The following is a 13,416-nucleotide window of genomic DNA, read 5'->3' as shown; positions in this document are numbered from 1 at the left end:
GGCAGGACAATTATCCCCATTCTGTGGGTGAGGAGACTGGGGCCCAGAGAGTTTGGCTACTCACCCAACGTTGCATAGGACACAAATGGCAGAAGTCGGGGCCTGGATTAGAGGTCTGGAGGGCTCTAAAGGATGACTGCAGTCCCTGCTCCTCAGTCTCCCACCCCTTGCTCCTCCCCCCTGCATGTAGCTGAAGCAGAGTCACATTCTCGGCAGTTCCCTTGGCCTGTGGATCTGGGTCTGCCGCTCTCATTCTGTCTTGTTACTGAGACACTCAGCTTGGACCCCGTTACTGTGAGGAATGGATGGAGAGTCAGAGCCGTGGGTTCTTGTCCTTGTCCTTATGGTGATTTGCTGTGTGACCCTAGCCCAGTCCCCTCACCCCTAGGCTCCTCAGCTTCCTCACTGGTAAAGCTAGCGGTTGGACCAGGTCATTCCCCGGGCTCTCTCAGCTTCCTGGTTCTCAGTCTGTGACCCCATGAATCATCCTGACCTTCTCAATGTGCTGGGCTCTCCTTATCATGGCCCTGACCCCTTGTTCCTCCAAGAATTGTGGTCTTTGGTGATTATTACCTGGGGCCACAAGGTCTGGCTTAAGAACACAGGAAAATGGGCTGCAAATGGCTTGAGTCTTGGGGTCTCAGCTCCTGTTACATAGATCCTCACCTTCCCAGCTGTCTTGCTGTTTTGTGGGATCCCCTCCAGACTGGTTGGGGGTTGCACAAGCTATTTGTAGACCAGAGATGGGTGGGGGGTGAAGGGAAGGAGACTGGGGTCTGGGGTGGGCCATGAACACTCATTTTGGTGGTTTCATCGGCAGCCTCCAGTGGCGGCGGCAGCAGCCGTGAAAAACCAGTCGCGGAGCCCCATCAAGCGGCGGTCGGGACTCTTCCCCCGTCTACACACGGGCGCTGAAGGCCAAGGCGACGGGCGGACACGATGGTAACTGTCCAGTGAGGGGTTTGTGGATCCTTCCACCACTGCAGCTGCCAGATGGCCAACCTCAGGGAGGGCTTTGCGCTGCTTCGGGAGACGGCTTCCTTCTAACCTTGGTCCCCACTTCAGGCACCTGTCTCACTCTGCTGTGTCCACTGAGGCAGATTTGGCCAGTCTCTGTGTGGGACCTTCCAGAATTGTCCGTGTCGCATTTGGATCCAAACTAGAAATGTTGCTTGGATTCTTTCTTTGCCTCCTTTTCCAAAGCTCACTCAAATGTTCCCTCTTATGGAAGGCTTCCCTGCCAAGACAGTTAATTAACTTTCCTTAGGCTTCTAGAATGTTTTCTGTCTTTTTAAAAGCAGCTCTTATACTTCATGGTATTAACCTGTTCTTGCTCATTGTCTTTCTGATCCTTTAATGGTGAGACCATTTGCCCTTTAATTCAGCAAGTAACATGTCTTGAGGGCTTGCTACATGCTGGGGTCAGTGCTCCAGCAAGAGCTACAGGAGGCACAAACCTGCCTTCCAGAAGCTTACAGTCTTGTGAGGGAAAAGGAGGCATTTAGGTTGTCTGCCTGTCACCCCGAATGGTGACCCCAGGACCCGAGCTTGGGCATGCAGGATGAGGGGTGGGTTTACAGAGGGGGATGAAAAACTCTGTTTGGAACCAGTACGTGTGAGAGTCCTTGTGGCCTGCCCAGCAGAGAAGTGCAGAATTCTGAGTGGTCAGGATGAAAGTCTTAAGCTTGGGAGAGAGGCCTTGACCGCAGAAGGGAGTCAAAGATGCATCAATGAATATGGCCACTCAGGGGGGTGTATAGAATGCCTGGGGGACACCAGCATTTAAGGGCAAGGGGAGAAAGGGAGGGAAGATGAGGGAGAGAAAGCCCGGAGGGGAGGGATTCCAGGAGGGAGAGTCCACAGTGTCAATGTGCAGAGAAGCCCTGCACTGTGACCCGAACCCCTGCTTGGGTGGACAATTAGGAGGTCATTAGCAACCTCATTAAAAGGGCATTGAGACATTCATGCTTCTTGGGTAGCTATAATTAAAGAGACACATAATAAGAAGTATTGGAGAGGATATGGAGAAACTAGAATCCCCAGGCATTGCTGGTAGGGGTGTAAACTAGTGCACCTGCTTTGTAAAATAGCTTGGCAGTTCTTCAGAGAGTTAAACTTGGGGTTATCATCTGACTCGGCCGTTCCACTCCTCGGTAGAGACTCCAGAGAAAGAATACACATATCCACATAAAAACCAGCACACAGATGTTCCTGGCTATTCGTAATAGCTCAAGGTGGATAAATAAAATGTGGTATATCCATCAATGGGATACTTTTTTTTGCAATGAAAAGGAGTTGAACCACTGATACGTGCTACAACTTAGTTAACCTCGAAAAGACTATGCTAAGGGAAAGAAGCCAGTCACAAAACACAACACGTTGTGTGATTCCGTCTCTATGACACGTCTGGAAGAGGCAAATCCATAGAAACAGAAAGTAGATTAGTTGGTCGCCAGGGGCTGTGGGGAGGGGGGGATGGGGAGTGATTAGGAGTGGGTCTGGAGTTGCTTTATGGGGGTCTCAAACGTTCTAAACTTAGATCGTGGTGATGGTTGTACAACTCTGTGAATATGCTAAAAACCACTGAATTACACACTTTAAGTGGGTGAATTGTACGTGGATGGTATCTCAGTAAGGTTGCTGTAAAAATAAAAGTGCATTGAGGACGAGGCCAGCTTGTCCCCAACAGGGGGCGCAGTAGAAATCGTGGGTGTCAGTACATGGTCTTTGTTAAACTACAGAAGGAAGCCCTCGGGCTCTTGGCCGAGAGTAGCCATTTACCAAGGTGCCATTCCCAGCATAAAAGGCCACCTTGTCACACGGATCCAGGGAGCTCATATTGTGGTCTGTGTGAAGGGTGTCCCCTGGACTTATGCACGGTGACCCTGCCCACACTGCCAAGGAGTCCACGTGCACTGGGTTATTTGCCTGCTGTGGGAGTGGATGTTGTAGACCTCACTCCACCCCCCCTGTGGCCTGTTCTTGACTTAGAGCTCTGCCAGGTGGGATGGCCGGCAAAAGTGGGGAGTGGACTTGGGCTCAGGAGCATCAGCGAGTTCTCTTGCTTGATAGCGCTTGGCTCATCCAAGAGCCTAGAATAGCCTGATGCAGCAGAAAACCCCACTCTCCGTTGCTGTCTGAGTGGGGCTCAGGGAAGTGGCGGCTGTGCGCTGGTAGGCGTGCTGTGACCCCTCAGGCCCTATGGGCTGAGAGCCTGTTGGCTGTCCTAGGCCTGGGGGTGGGGTGGAGGCTTAGGGGCCAGTCCCATGGCCTCACCCCTCTTCATTCCTGTTTCCTTAGTGACAGTGCATCCAGCAACCCCAAGACCCCGGATGGTGCACACTCTTCTCAAGAGATAAAGTCTGAGGCCTCATCCAATCCCAGCTCTCCGGAAATCTGCCCCAACAAGGAGAAGTAAGAGAGTGAGGGTGGGGGAAGGGCTGACTTTAGCCACTCGGAGCCCTGGAATATGCTCTCTGCTGACAGCCAGCATTTTTGCCTTGAGAATTCTCTGGAAACGTGAAAGGCAACAGGCAGGGGCATGGGGAGGCACTGGCAGGCCAGCTCAGTCTCTGCTGGGTCTGCCCTGCCGGTGAAAGGGGTCTCGCTGAGTGACCGGGGCCTGCCCCACTCCTGTTCCCACAGGCCCTTCATAAAGTTGAAGGAGAATGGCCGAGCCAACATCTCCCGTTCCTCCTCCAGCACCAGCAGCTTCAGCAGCATGGCGGGGGAGGGCGAGGCTATGGAGGAGTGTGACAGCGGGGTAGGTGTACCTCCATCCCGCCCTGGGGAGCAGGGCGGGGCGCCCTGGGCCCAGCCAGACCCCCGCTGTATGCATCAAACTAACTGCTGTGGGAAGAGCCCCACCCAGGCCCTGTGGGTAAAAGGGAAGGTAGGGAAGCAAGAGGTGGGCCAGGCAGCCGTCTCTGCTCTCTGGGAGCAGTGGCTCTGGGGGGGGGGGGGGGGGGGAGTCTCCGCAGAGGGGCACTGGAGCGGCAGCAGGGGGCCGGAGGCTGCACTGAATGGTGTGTGTCCGTGCAATGGGGCTCCTGGCTGGAGAGGAGAGGGCCGGTGCTCTGTGTGGCCAGGCCATGGGCACTTTGGGGGCAGGGTTAGGGGCGGCAGAAAGAGCAGGTCCAAGTGTGCCAGTGGGAGGCAGTGACCGCCCTGAGCTTGCTGGGGACCTGTGGCAGGCCTGCCATGGCGCGGGTCACCCTGTGGTGCCGCTGAGGACGGAGCTGGCCCTACTCACCCAGCCTCTCTCCCCAGAGCAGCCAGCCGTCCACAACCTCACCCTTCAAGCAGGAGGTGTTTGTGTACAGCCCGTCCCCGAGCAGCGAAAGCCCCAGCCTGGGGGCGGCCGCCACCCCCATCATCATGAGCCGGAGTCCTACAGGTCAGTGACGTCTGGGCATGTGCACCATGAGGCTGGCGGGGGGAGGGGGCAGGGGCTGTGTCCTGACCACTGTTTGTGGGCGTGAGCCCCAGCCACGCTCAGTCAGGCGGTTTCCGCTTCGGCCCCAAAGGGTGAGGCCCTTGAGCTCTGCTAACCCGCTTCATCTGTTCATCAGCCTTAAGACACCTGTGTTCTTATTGTCTCCTTACTTGTGGGGAAACTGAGGCTCTGAAAGTGCAGTGATTTTTTTTAGTAGAGAAGTTGGGATTTGAAAGCCGAGGCTCTCTTGCCCCACCCCCGTTACTGATGCTGGGTGCCTCTGCCATGCTGTGACCTTGACAGTGCAAGGTTACGGAGCAGGAGGAGTGTGACAGGCGGAGGGGACCGCACATGGTTCCTTGGGCTGCGGTTCATCTAGGGGACAGGTGTGAGAGGAGACAGCACATAGGGTGCCAGGCTGCGGCTTCCATGGAGACCCTGGCAAGGAGCTGGGTGTCATCCTGCTGGCGAGGGGAGCCTTGGAGGGTCTTAAGTGGAGCAGTGTCTTCTGGACTAGCGAAAGACTGTTTTGGTGGCCGCAGCTGGCCGAGCAGACAGGATTGATGGGGAGTGGGTGCAGAGAGAGAGATCAGCAAGGGGTCACAGTGGGCAGTGAGGGGTGGCTGGGCTGTGGATCAGGGGTGTCTGGAGAAATGGGAGAAGGATGTGGGTTCAAGATGCTGACGGCAGAGTCTGCTTGGGATTCTATCTCTCCCTCTCTGCCCCTGCCCCCCTTGTGTTTGCTCTCTTGCTGTCTCGAAATAAATAAATAAACTTAAAAAACAAAAAACCATTAAAAAGAAAAGAACTGTTAAGCTCAATGTTTGTTAAATAACAGGAATAAAACAATGGTAAGAGGTTCTCAACCGGGGGGCACTCTTGCCTCCCCAGAGCATATTTAACGATATTGAGACATTTCTGATTTTCAGGATTGTGGGAGGAGAGTGTGCTGCTAGCGTCCAGTGGGTAGAGGTCAGGGATACTACTAAACATCCTACAAAGTACAGGGGCAGCACCTCCGCCCCCCCCCCCCGCAAAGAATTATCTGGCCCCAAATGTCAATGAGCTGAGGCTGAGAAACGCTAGTCAAGTGATAGAAACACAGAAGGAGCTGGTTCATGCGCTTGCTCTAGTCCTGCCCCCTGTGCCGGGCCACTGCAGAGCCCGGTTCTTATCCTGGTTGTGGCATTGATAGGTCCATCTCTCTGAGCCTCAGTTTCCTCATCTGTAAAGTGGGTAGTAATACAGATACTCTGATTTTTTAAAAAATGACGCTTAATGAAATATTGAAGGAATGAATGAAACAATCTGTAGCCAAGCCTGGCTCCTACTTGGTATTAGGTACATATCAAAATAAAGTTTTGAGTAATGGGAGGGTTAGAGAGTGTCTGCCACTTGCTGAAGGTCACCCAGGGCAGAAGGGGACCTCGAATGGGCCTGGTAACTCCATCTCCTCTTATCGTACCACATGGTATGTTGCTCTCAACCCCCTTCCCTGGCGCATTATGTAACCCCAGGGCTACTTCCTACTCCCAGCCTCGCAGAAGTTGTGCTGGGTACCTGCAGGACCAGGGTCAGTTTGCAGAGATCTGGAAACTGTTTTGAACTGTTTGGCTGCGCCTGGGGAGAGACGGGGCCAGGGGGAGGGAGGTGCCCTCGGAGGACCTGACTTCCAGGCTTCTGTAGTCTCAGATGCCCCGACCGTTGGTCATGTCACACCTGGGCTCCCTGGGACCCTGAGAGGGGACTGGCAGGTCATAGTGACAGGTACTCACGGTGCTGGGTGGGACCCCTTGATTCGAAGCACCAGAAATAAGTCAGCAGCCTCTGAGTGGAGGGTACTGACTTGCCGATTCCCTGGGCCAGAGGAAAACCACAAAGCCAAGTGGCCCTCCTGCCAGCAGCGTGCTGGGAAATGTTTAACAACTGGCTCTCCTGCTGTACACACACACACACACACACACACACACACACACACACACACGTTTACTATAAACTTTACTGATACAGAGGATCTGAAGTACACAATTTATAAATAATAATCTTTATTATAAATCCCATATTCTTACTGATATTTCTCTAACCTTGGTATCTGTAGGCAACTAAAAGTTGCTGATGACATGAATGATGATTGATATTTTGTCAGTGACATGTGCAACCTCTTTGCTGAATCAGATACCAGTTTTCAGATACTGGAAGGGTACGGACTCAGTTTTTGGCCTTGCTTATAATGTAATGGCTACAGACACAATGCATTTTCACATTTAATTGACATTTTTCGCGTTTTCTCAGGGGAAGCCTAGACAACAAAACAATAAGTCAAGCCCTGGTTTTGTAGCATTTGCTGATTTCTGTGGTGTAAATGCTCCTGCCGTGGCTGATCTCAGGCTAGCGGTGAGCTGCAGAGTCGGGAAGGAGCACCAGACAGGCGCCATGGATATAAATAGCCCGAGGAGAGTAGATCGTAATAAAATGCAGAGAAATAATTGGGAAGCGATGACTTCTGAGTGTTTATTACCTTTTGTAAAAAAATGTTTATTTATTTTGGGGGGGGAGGGGCAGAGAGAGAGGGACACAGAATCCCAAGCAGGCCCTGTGCTGTCAGCGCAGAGCCCCACATGAGGCTCGAGCTCACAAACAGTGAGATCATGACCTGAGCCGAGACCAAGAGTCTGATGCTTAATCGACTGAGTCACCCAGGTGCCCCTATTTAGTACCTTTGACGAATATAATTTATGGAATTGTAAGCTTATATAGTTTGATTTTTTAAAAAATGACTGGGTTTACCAACTAGCTCGCATTTCTGAAAACTTAAAGAGTTGGCTTTGACAAATTGCTGCAAGTCAGCCGGAGTGCTCGCTCGGGGGAGGGAGGAGGCCCTGCTCCTCCTCCGACCCCCACCCCCCGGGCGGCACCCCCCGCCCCAGACACACAGCCCCGGTGACCTCTACAGCCTCACGGTCTTTTCACGGACGCTTCTGTTTTTCCTAGATACCAAAAGCAGAAACTCCCCGAGGTCAAACCTGAAATTCCGCTTTGATAAGCTCAGCCATGCCAGCTCTAGTGCGGTAAGAATCCAGGGGGTTGAGGGTAGTGGGTGGAGCCTCCCGCATCCCGCATTCCAACCTCCTCCAAAACTCAGCTGTCCTTTCTGGGGGTCTAGGGAAGGGGGTGCCTCACACATCACAGGGGGTGGAGGAGGAAAACTCTGGTCAGGTCTAGGGGTGACGCTGTGGTCCCCGCATGGTGCAGGCATCAGCCTGCGGGGTGCCAGCCACCTCTGCCACACCTCCTGGGTTAGAGCCACACCCTTGGACACACACCAGGTGTGAGCTGGGAAATGCTGGCTCCTGGGGCCTCATGCCCCTTCCTGAGCTCACCAGGGAGTTGAAAGCTGGGTGCACAGAAGCTGGAGATTATGTTGTCTAGTTATTTAAAACTCTTACATGGGTTTCTCTTGAAACAGGGTCACTAATGTGAAAGAGGATTCCTTCGCTTGTCAAAGGTGGGTCGAGTGTTTGTCCTGCTTTGGCCACGTGGCAAAGTGTGTCCACTCTAAGACCAGGGAACTAGTGGCCTGATAACCTGAGAATGGCCAAAGAGATCCTGACAGCTGGAGAGGGCCGGTCGCTTCTTCCCTGAAGCTTCTGTGATGGGCGCAGGTCTGGATGCGGAGGATTGCAGGTGGCCTCCGGTGTGGCTGGGGAGAGTTTCCTGATAGGATTGGGCCAGGCTTACCCAGTTGGTCTCCCTGCCCTGGGAGGAGCCTGGTTCCAGCAGGCAGGGGGCCCGTAGCCCAGAGCGGGCCTCCCTGCCCTGGACGGGGGATTCCGCAATTTGCCCCCCTTGCCTCCCTGTTCTTGGTAGCCTTTCCCTCCTTGTGTCTTTGGCCAGGGCTCTGGGCTGAAATGTGTCCCCCCATCATGTTCAGAGGTGCCCTAGCCACCTAAACACTGTACTGGATGACCCCAGGGAGGACTTCCGTTCCAGCTGTGTGGTTTTCAGCAGAGCGGGGCATGGGTCCAGTTTGACAACACTGAGGCCTGACCTCCTGCTGGTAAAGTTACTGGAGACCCATTTGAATGCCCATTCCTCTTCCTGCCTTGGGGCTCCCGGGGACAGGGGGTGTGAGTCACAGCTGGAACCAAGGCGGGGTGGGGGCACAGCTCCTCTCACTTTATATAAACCTGATCTATGAAAAGGCAGAAGGGACCGTGGGAATTCTGATGCTCACCTTTACCCCCCCTTCGTGTACATCTGATGCCTCTGTTCATCAAGTCCGTGTTTATGCCCAACTTTTCAGGCTGCGTAACCTCCGGTCCTCTTGTGTTTGGCCCATCCTGTCACAAGCACATCAGTGGGCTATAGCCTTGGGCACACGCTCTCCTCTTCCTTACCCACCGTTTGGTCACCATCTTCCTCCTTCTCTCCTCCAGGGAAGCCCCGATTCTGTCTTGGAGAAGGCTCCCGTTCCAGCAGTTTGGGGGTGCCATCCACTACTCTGACCGTCACAGTCCTGCTGCCCCACCGGCCACCTGCCCACCAGACCAGTTATCTGTCCCAGTGTCCCGATCTGGCCACCGTCCTGCCTGTCCCCTTGCCGAGGCACCCTGCAAGCACTTCCCCTTCTCCGGACAAAGCCTCGTTCCTCCGGGCTCCCCCTGCGCCTGACTGCCCCATGTGATGTGTGTCTGGGTCCTTCGTCATCTTGTTTTGTCCGTAGAGGAAAGAGTCAGGCAAGGGAGGGAATGTGGGTCCTAGGGACTTGGTCACAGACAGGAGAGGCAGAGAAGGTGGTGAGGTGGGGGGCGGAGGCCACCGGTGGGAAGCCGCACCCAGAGACGGGCAGCACTGGATGTGACAGGTGCGGTGAATACACGTAGTCGTGGCGGAGGGACCGCTTTCCCGGGAACAGAGATTTGTAGCAGCCCTCCAAGGTGTCCTGATGGAAACCAGCTGTGTTGCCCCCACAACCGTGTGCTTCTGTGCTAGAAACTTCTTCCTTGCCCACTTGCTGACATCAGGCCCGGCGCTGCCTCTGTCCCTGCTGCTGTCAGCTGACCGAGACTGAGCTGGGCGTGTGTGAGGTGGTGCCGTGCTCTTCCTCAGCGGCAGCCCGGTGGCCGTTGCTGTGGGAGAAGCCCCGTGCCTACGTCTCCGCTCGGGGCAGGTGTTTTCCCCAAGAAGGGGCAGGCAGCCCGGAGCGGGAAGGAATTCGGGGAGAGCAAGCTGGCAAGTTGCGCTCTGGGGCCTCGGCTGTGGGGAACCTTGGGGCCGTGGGCTGGGCTGGGTCTCTGCTGGCTCGTGGAAGAGTTACTTCAGCCCACCGCCTGGGGCAGAGCCAGGGAGGCGACATGGGGCACGAGCTGTTAGGCTTGGCCAGGCCCGGGTGTGGGCACAGAACGTAGGTGTGAGGGAAGGGGCGACGTCCTTCTGCAGCTTGTCCTTCTGGCATCTGCGGGGGGCCCAGGGCTACCTTGGGGGCTCTTCCCAGCTGCTGTGCCCTCTGGCCATGTTGACGCTTGGTCCCCCAATCTTCTTCTTCAGTCACGACTCTGCAGGCAGTGGTCCCGTTGGTGAGACTTGTACCACCTGGGCCCCCGGGAGGTGCACTTCAGACGCTGCCTGCCCCCTGCCCTCTCGGGCGGAGCCAGCCCACTCTCAGGAGCGGCCCCATATTCGTGCTTCTTGCCCTTCCCTGTCTGCGGTGCGAAAGGTCGTTTCCTCTGACTGGCCCTGCTGGGGGTTAAGGCGGGTGTGAAGTAAAACGAGTAAAACATGGAGTCTGAGGAGCAGAGCCTCGGAGGTGCTACGGCTTCAAGTGCACGTTGGGACACAGGACAGCCAGGGCGACTCAGGCTGGCTTCCTACTTCAATGAGCAGATGACAAGGATTTCTACCAGATGTTTTCTTTGCGGTGGGATCTGGGCCTATTCCCAAGTCAAAGCAGCCCCAAGTCAATGTTCTACTTGTTTTTGACCGATGCCACAATTCCCCTGTTGCTTTTGCCATCAGAGCAAAACCTTGACCCTTCGTCTCTCACTCATGTGGACGTTGTCGGGTCCTGTTTGCAAGCTGGGCGGGCCTCTCCCCTCACACTCTGGGAAACGTGTTTACTTAAAGTACTAGTCCGGTAAAATTTCTTCTAGTGAGAAGGTCAACAAATGTCTGTGTAGCTTTTATTAAAAGTCACTGTAGCGGCACCCGCTGCTGGCACGAGGTCTGCGGATTCTGGCAGCATTTTGTTGGCTGAGTTTCTGAAGGATCTTGGAAGGTCAAGCTGCATTTAAAAAAAAAAACAATTCCAGGTTCTGGTTTGCTTCTCTGGATAGCTGGTATTTACAGCTGCTTGGTGGTTATGCTGTGTTGTGTTGTGGTCTGGGGGTCCTTTGGAGTTTCCAGGTTGTCCCCACCCTGTCCTACTTGGGAACCTCATACCCGCCTTCCTCCACTGCTCTGGCTGCTGCTCCCGCAGCCCCCACTGCCTGGGAGGGCTTTGTCCCTGCCTCTAAGCCAGTGGCCAGGAAGGTGGGGCGTGTCCAGGGAAGCAGAGGCCTAGGCGTGCTCCCTACGAAGCAGGCCTGAGAAATGGTTCTCTGCCTTCTTATGTTACTAGGGGTACGTTGGACTGGATCCAAAATGTCCTTCCTCTGGGTCCTGTCTTACCTTCTCTAGAAAGCCCATCCTATGGCTTCTAGAGTATACATGACCAGCCCCGCTGAGGTCCTAGGGCTGATGGGGAGGAGGAGAGGAGGGAATGGGCAGTCTTAACCTCACCCCTGTAGACCGTGGGGCAGGCAGCGTGGGTTCCTGGAGGCTCCTTCCCCCATATTCTCCTGCATCTGCTTGGCCCAAAACTTCCTTTCGTTGCTGCGCCCAGTCTTGGGGCTCAAAGATTTGCTCAAGTCTCATTGGTCCCTGTGACCAGACTAATTCTGACGGTGCTCGTGCTGGTATTTGAGGTGCTCTGCTTGTGATCTGGACACAGGAGAGGTGTTTCCTGGACACCTCTCTGCTGCTGGGAACTGCCTGACTCACGGGAGAAATGATATTTGTCAGGCTTTGTAGGGTATCCATTTGCCTCCGCTCAGTTGATGCTTAAAAGCAGAGACAGAAAGAGCTTGAGAGAGAAGATCTTAGCTAGAGTTTCTAATGAATGGAAAATGATGAATGAGTGAAAAATGACTGAAAAACATTCTGTGGTTCAGCCTCGTTGGCATCATCTCCGTGTCCCAGCCTTCCGGGTCCCTTTTGACATCTAATCCATCCAGATCATCATCCAGCCGAGAAACCTCAGCCCCCGTGGGGAAGTAACTCGGTGGAGATCACACAACCAGCGAGTGGCAAAGCTGGGATTAGAACCCACGACCCAGGGCCCTTTCGTCTGCTCCACCTACATGGTCCCTTCAACAAGCGGCTGCATTTGCCGGGGCCCTGAGTTTTGGAGGAGCCTTGCTGATGCCTGGGCATTGGTTGGGAGCTGTCAGCAGTCAGGGTGGGGCCTCAGTCTCTGTTCTTTTCATCAGGAGGGATAGTCTCTCAGTTTTTCAGTGAGGGCCCTGGGGTTTTGGATGCAACTTGAGCAGAGAAAACCTGGAGGGCAAGAGATTTTTAGTGGACTTTTCCGGGTAACGTCCATTCTTCAACTGCCCTGTAGGGGTGGGGGCCAGGGCAGAGATGGAGTTAACTAACACTCAGTTTCCCCCCCCTTAAGTTAAGGAAAATGGTAGAAGAAAACTCTCCTATTCTCCCCGGCCCTTAAACAAAGGTGGTTAATAAAAATGTAGGCTCGTGTGACAAGGTGGGATGAGAGCCACCGTCACTTCTTACCCTGGCTGTTTAAAGTGCCAATGCAAACACTACCTTCTTCATTTGATTCTGAGTCAACAGAGACAGGTCGTCGTGGGGGATAGTCAGGGGTCAAGTAGGTGGCTGGCAGGGACCCAGCCGTACAGCCATGCTTGGGACCCCACGGCTTCTCCCCAGATCTCTAGCTCCCTTTCTCAAAAGTGAGGGTGGGTCAGTGGAGTTTGCCAAGGCTGTGAAGGAGCATTCTATAAGCCCTGATATCTGTTTTTACCACTAGCCCCTTGCCCACCCCAACCCCACATCTTCTTCCTTTCAGCTGGCCCATCTGCCCCTTTGGGAGGAAGGAGACCACCCGCACTAGGGCCAAGGACAGTGGAGCCCTGCCTAGTGAGAGGCTGTTGGGGCAGTGGCTCTGTCCTGTGCCTTACCAGCCCTGGAGAGAGGGTGTTTGTCTGAAAGACTGGAATTTAAATGCCATCATCTTTGATTTTGTGATATTTCCACTTGGAACGGTCAGTTCCTCCTTCCCACTCCTTAGCATGTATGCCAACTCTGCCCTGTCATGGGCGTTCCCCTTCTACGCTCCAGCCCGGGGATTGCTGGTGTTCTAGTGTGAAGAGATTCCTTTGTGTAATAGAACCTCAGAAGTGTAGCTTGGAAATGATGATCCATGTGATGATGACTTTTCTTTCTTTCCTCTTCTTGAGGAGGTGATTCGTAGACCCCGACTGCCTATGTAATGTAAATAATGTACATTTAATTTATTGCTATGGTAGCACATTGTATTTGTTAATGTATAAAACAAATTCTAAAAGGTTGAGAAATGTATATTTTGTTGCTTAAATGTGTCTTTGCAGAAATTGACAATAAATAACATATTTTGTGTCCATCATTGTTCAGACTTCTTTGGTTGGGCCCCGGAGCCCTGAGCATCGTCATTCATCAGAGCTTGAATACTGGCAGCCCGCGGGGCACATCTGGCCTGTAGATGTATTAGTTTGGCCTGAAACGTGTTTTTAAAATACTTGAATTCGTTGCCAATGTTTAGAAAACAGTTGATGTTTAGACCACAATTAAAATGAAAAAACAAAAAACCCAACCTAGAAATTTCATATAAAATGTAAATTTTCTGCTTCTCATAAAAACCAGTAGTTGGGTCTTCCTAGGAGTGC

The 13,416-nt window shown here is 53.6% G+C and overlaps 1 protein-coding gene across 9 annotated transcripts in view; it reads left to right on the top strand.

Annotated features, from left to right (window-relative positions):
- The window catches only part of RAP1GAP2 (RAP1 GTPase activating protein 2), a 224,663-nt gene extending 211,530 nt beyond the window's left edge, over positions 1 to 13,133 (top strand). For 8 of the 9 annotated variants that reach the window (XM_027034683.2, XM_027034686.2, XM_027034685.2 and 5 more), the window contains 7 exons: positions 821 to 942; positions 3,301 to 3,414; positions 3,646 to 3,763; positions 4,270 to 4,396; positions 7,427 to 7,503; positions 7,902 to 7,940; positions 8,872 to 13,133. In XM_027034683.2, the coding sequence (XP_026890484.2) occupies positions 821 to 942; positions 3,301 to 3,414; positions 3,646 to 3,763; positions 4,270 to 4,396; positions 7,427 to 7,503; positions 7,902 to 7,910 (567 nt within the window). In that variant the 3' untranslated portion in view covers positions 7,911 to 7,940; positions 8,872 to 13,133. The remainder of the gene's footprint in view (positions 1 to 820; positions 943 to 3,300; positions 3,415 to 3,645; positions 3,764 to 4,269; positions 4,397 to 7,426; positions 7,504 to 7,901; positions 7,941 to 8,871) is intronic. The other variant, XR_008294348.1, reaches the window with a different exon arrangement.
- Positions 13,134 to 13,416: the final 283 nt, after the last annotated feature.

This window comes from Acinonyx jubatus, chromosome E1 (genome assembly GCF_027475565.1).
Source record: "Acinonyx jubatus isolate Ajub_Pintada_27869175 chromosome E1, VMU_Ajub_asm_v1.0, whole genome shotgun sequence".
In the NCBI taxonomy this organism is placed as follows: Eukaryota; Metazoa; Chordata; class Mammalia; order Carnivora; family Felidae; genus Acinonyx; species Acinonyx jubatus.
The sequence above is the reverse complement of the archived record's forward strand: the minus strand, read 5'-3'. Positions and strand labels throughout refer to the sequence as shown.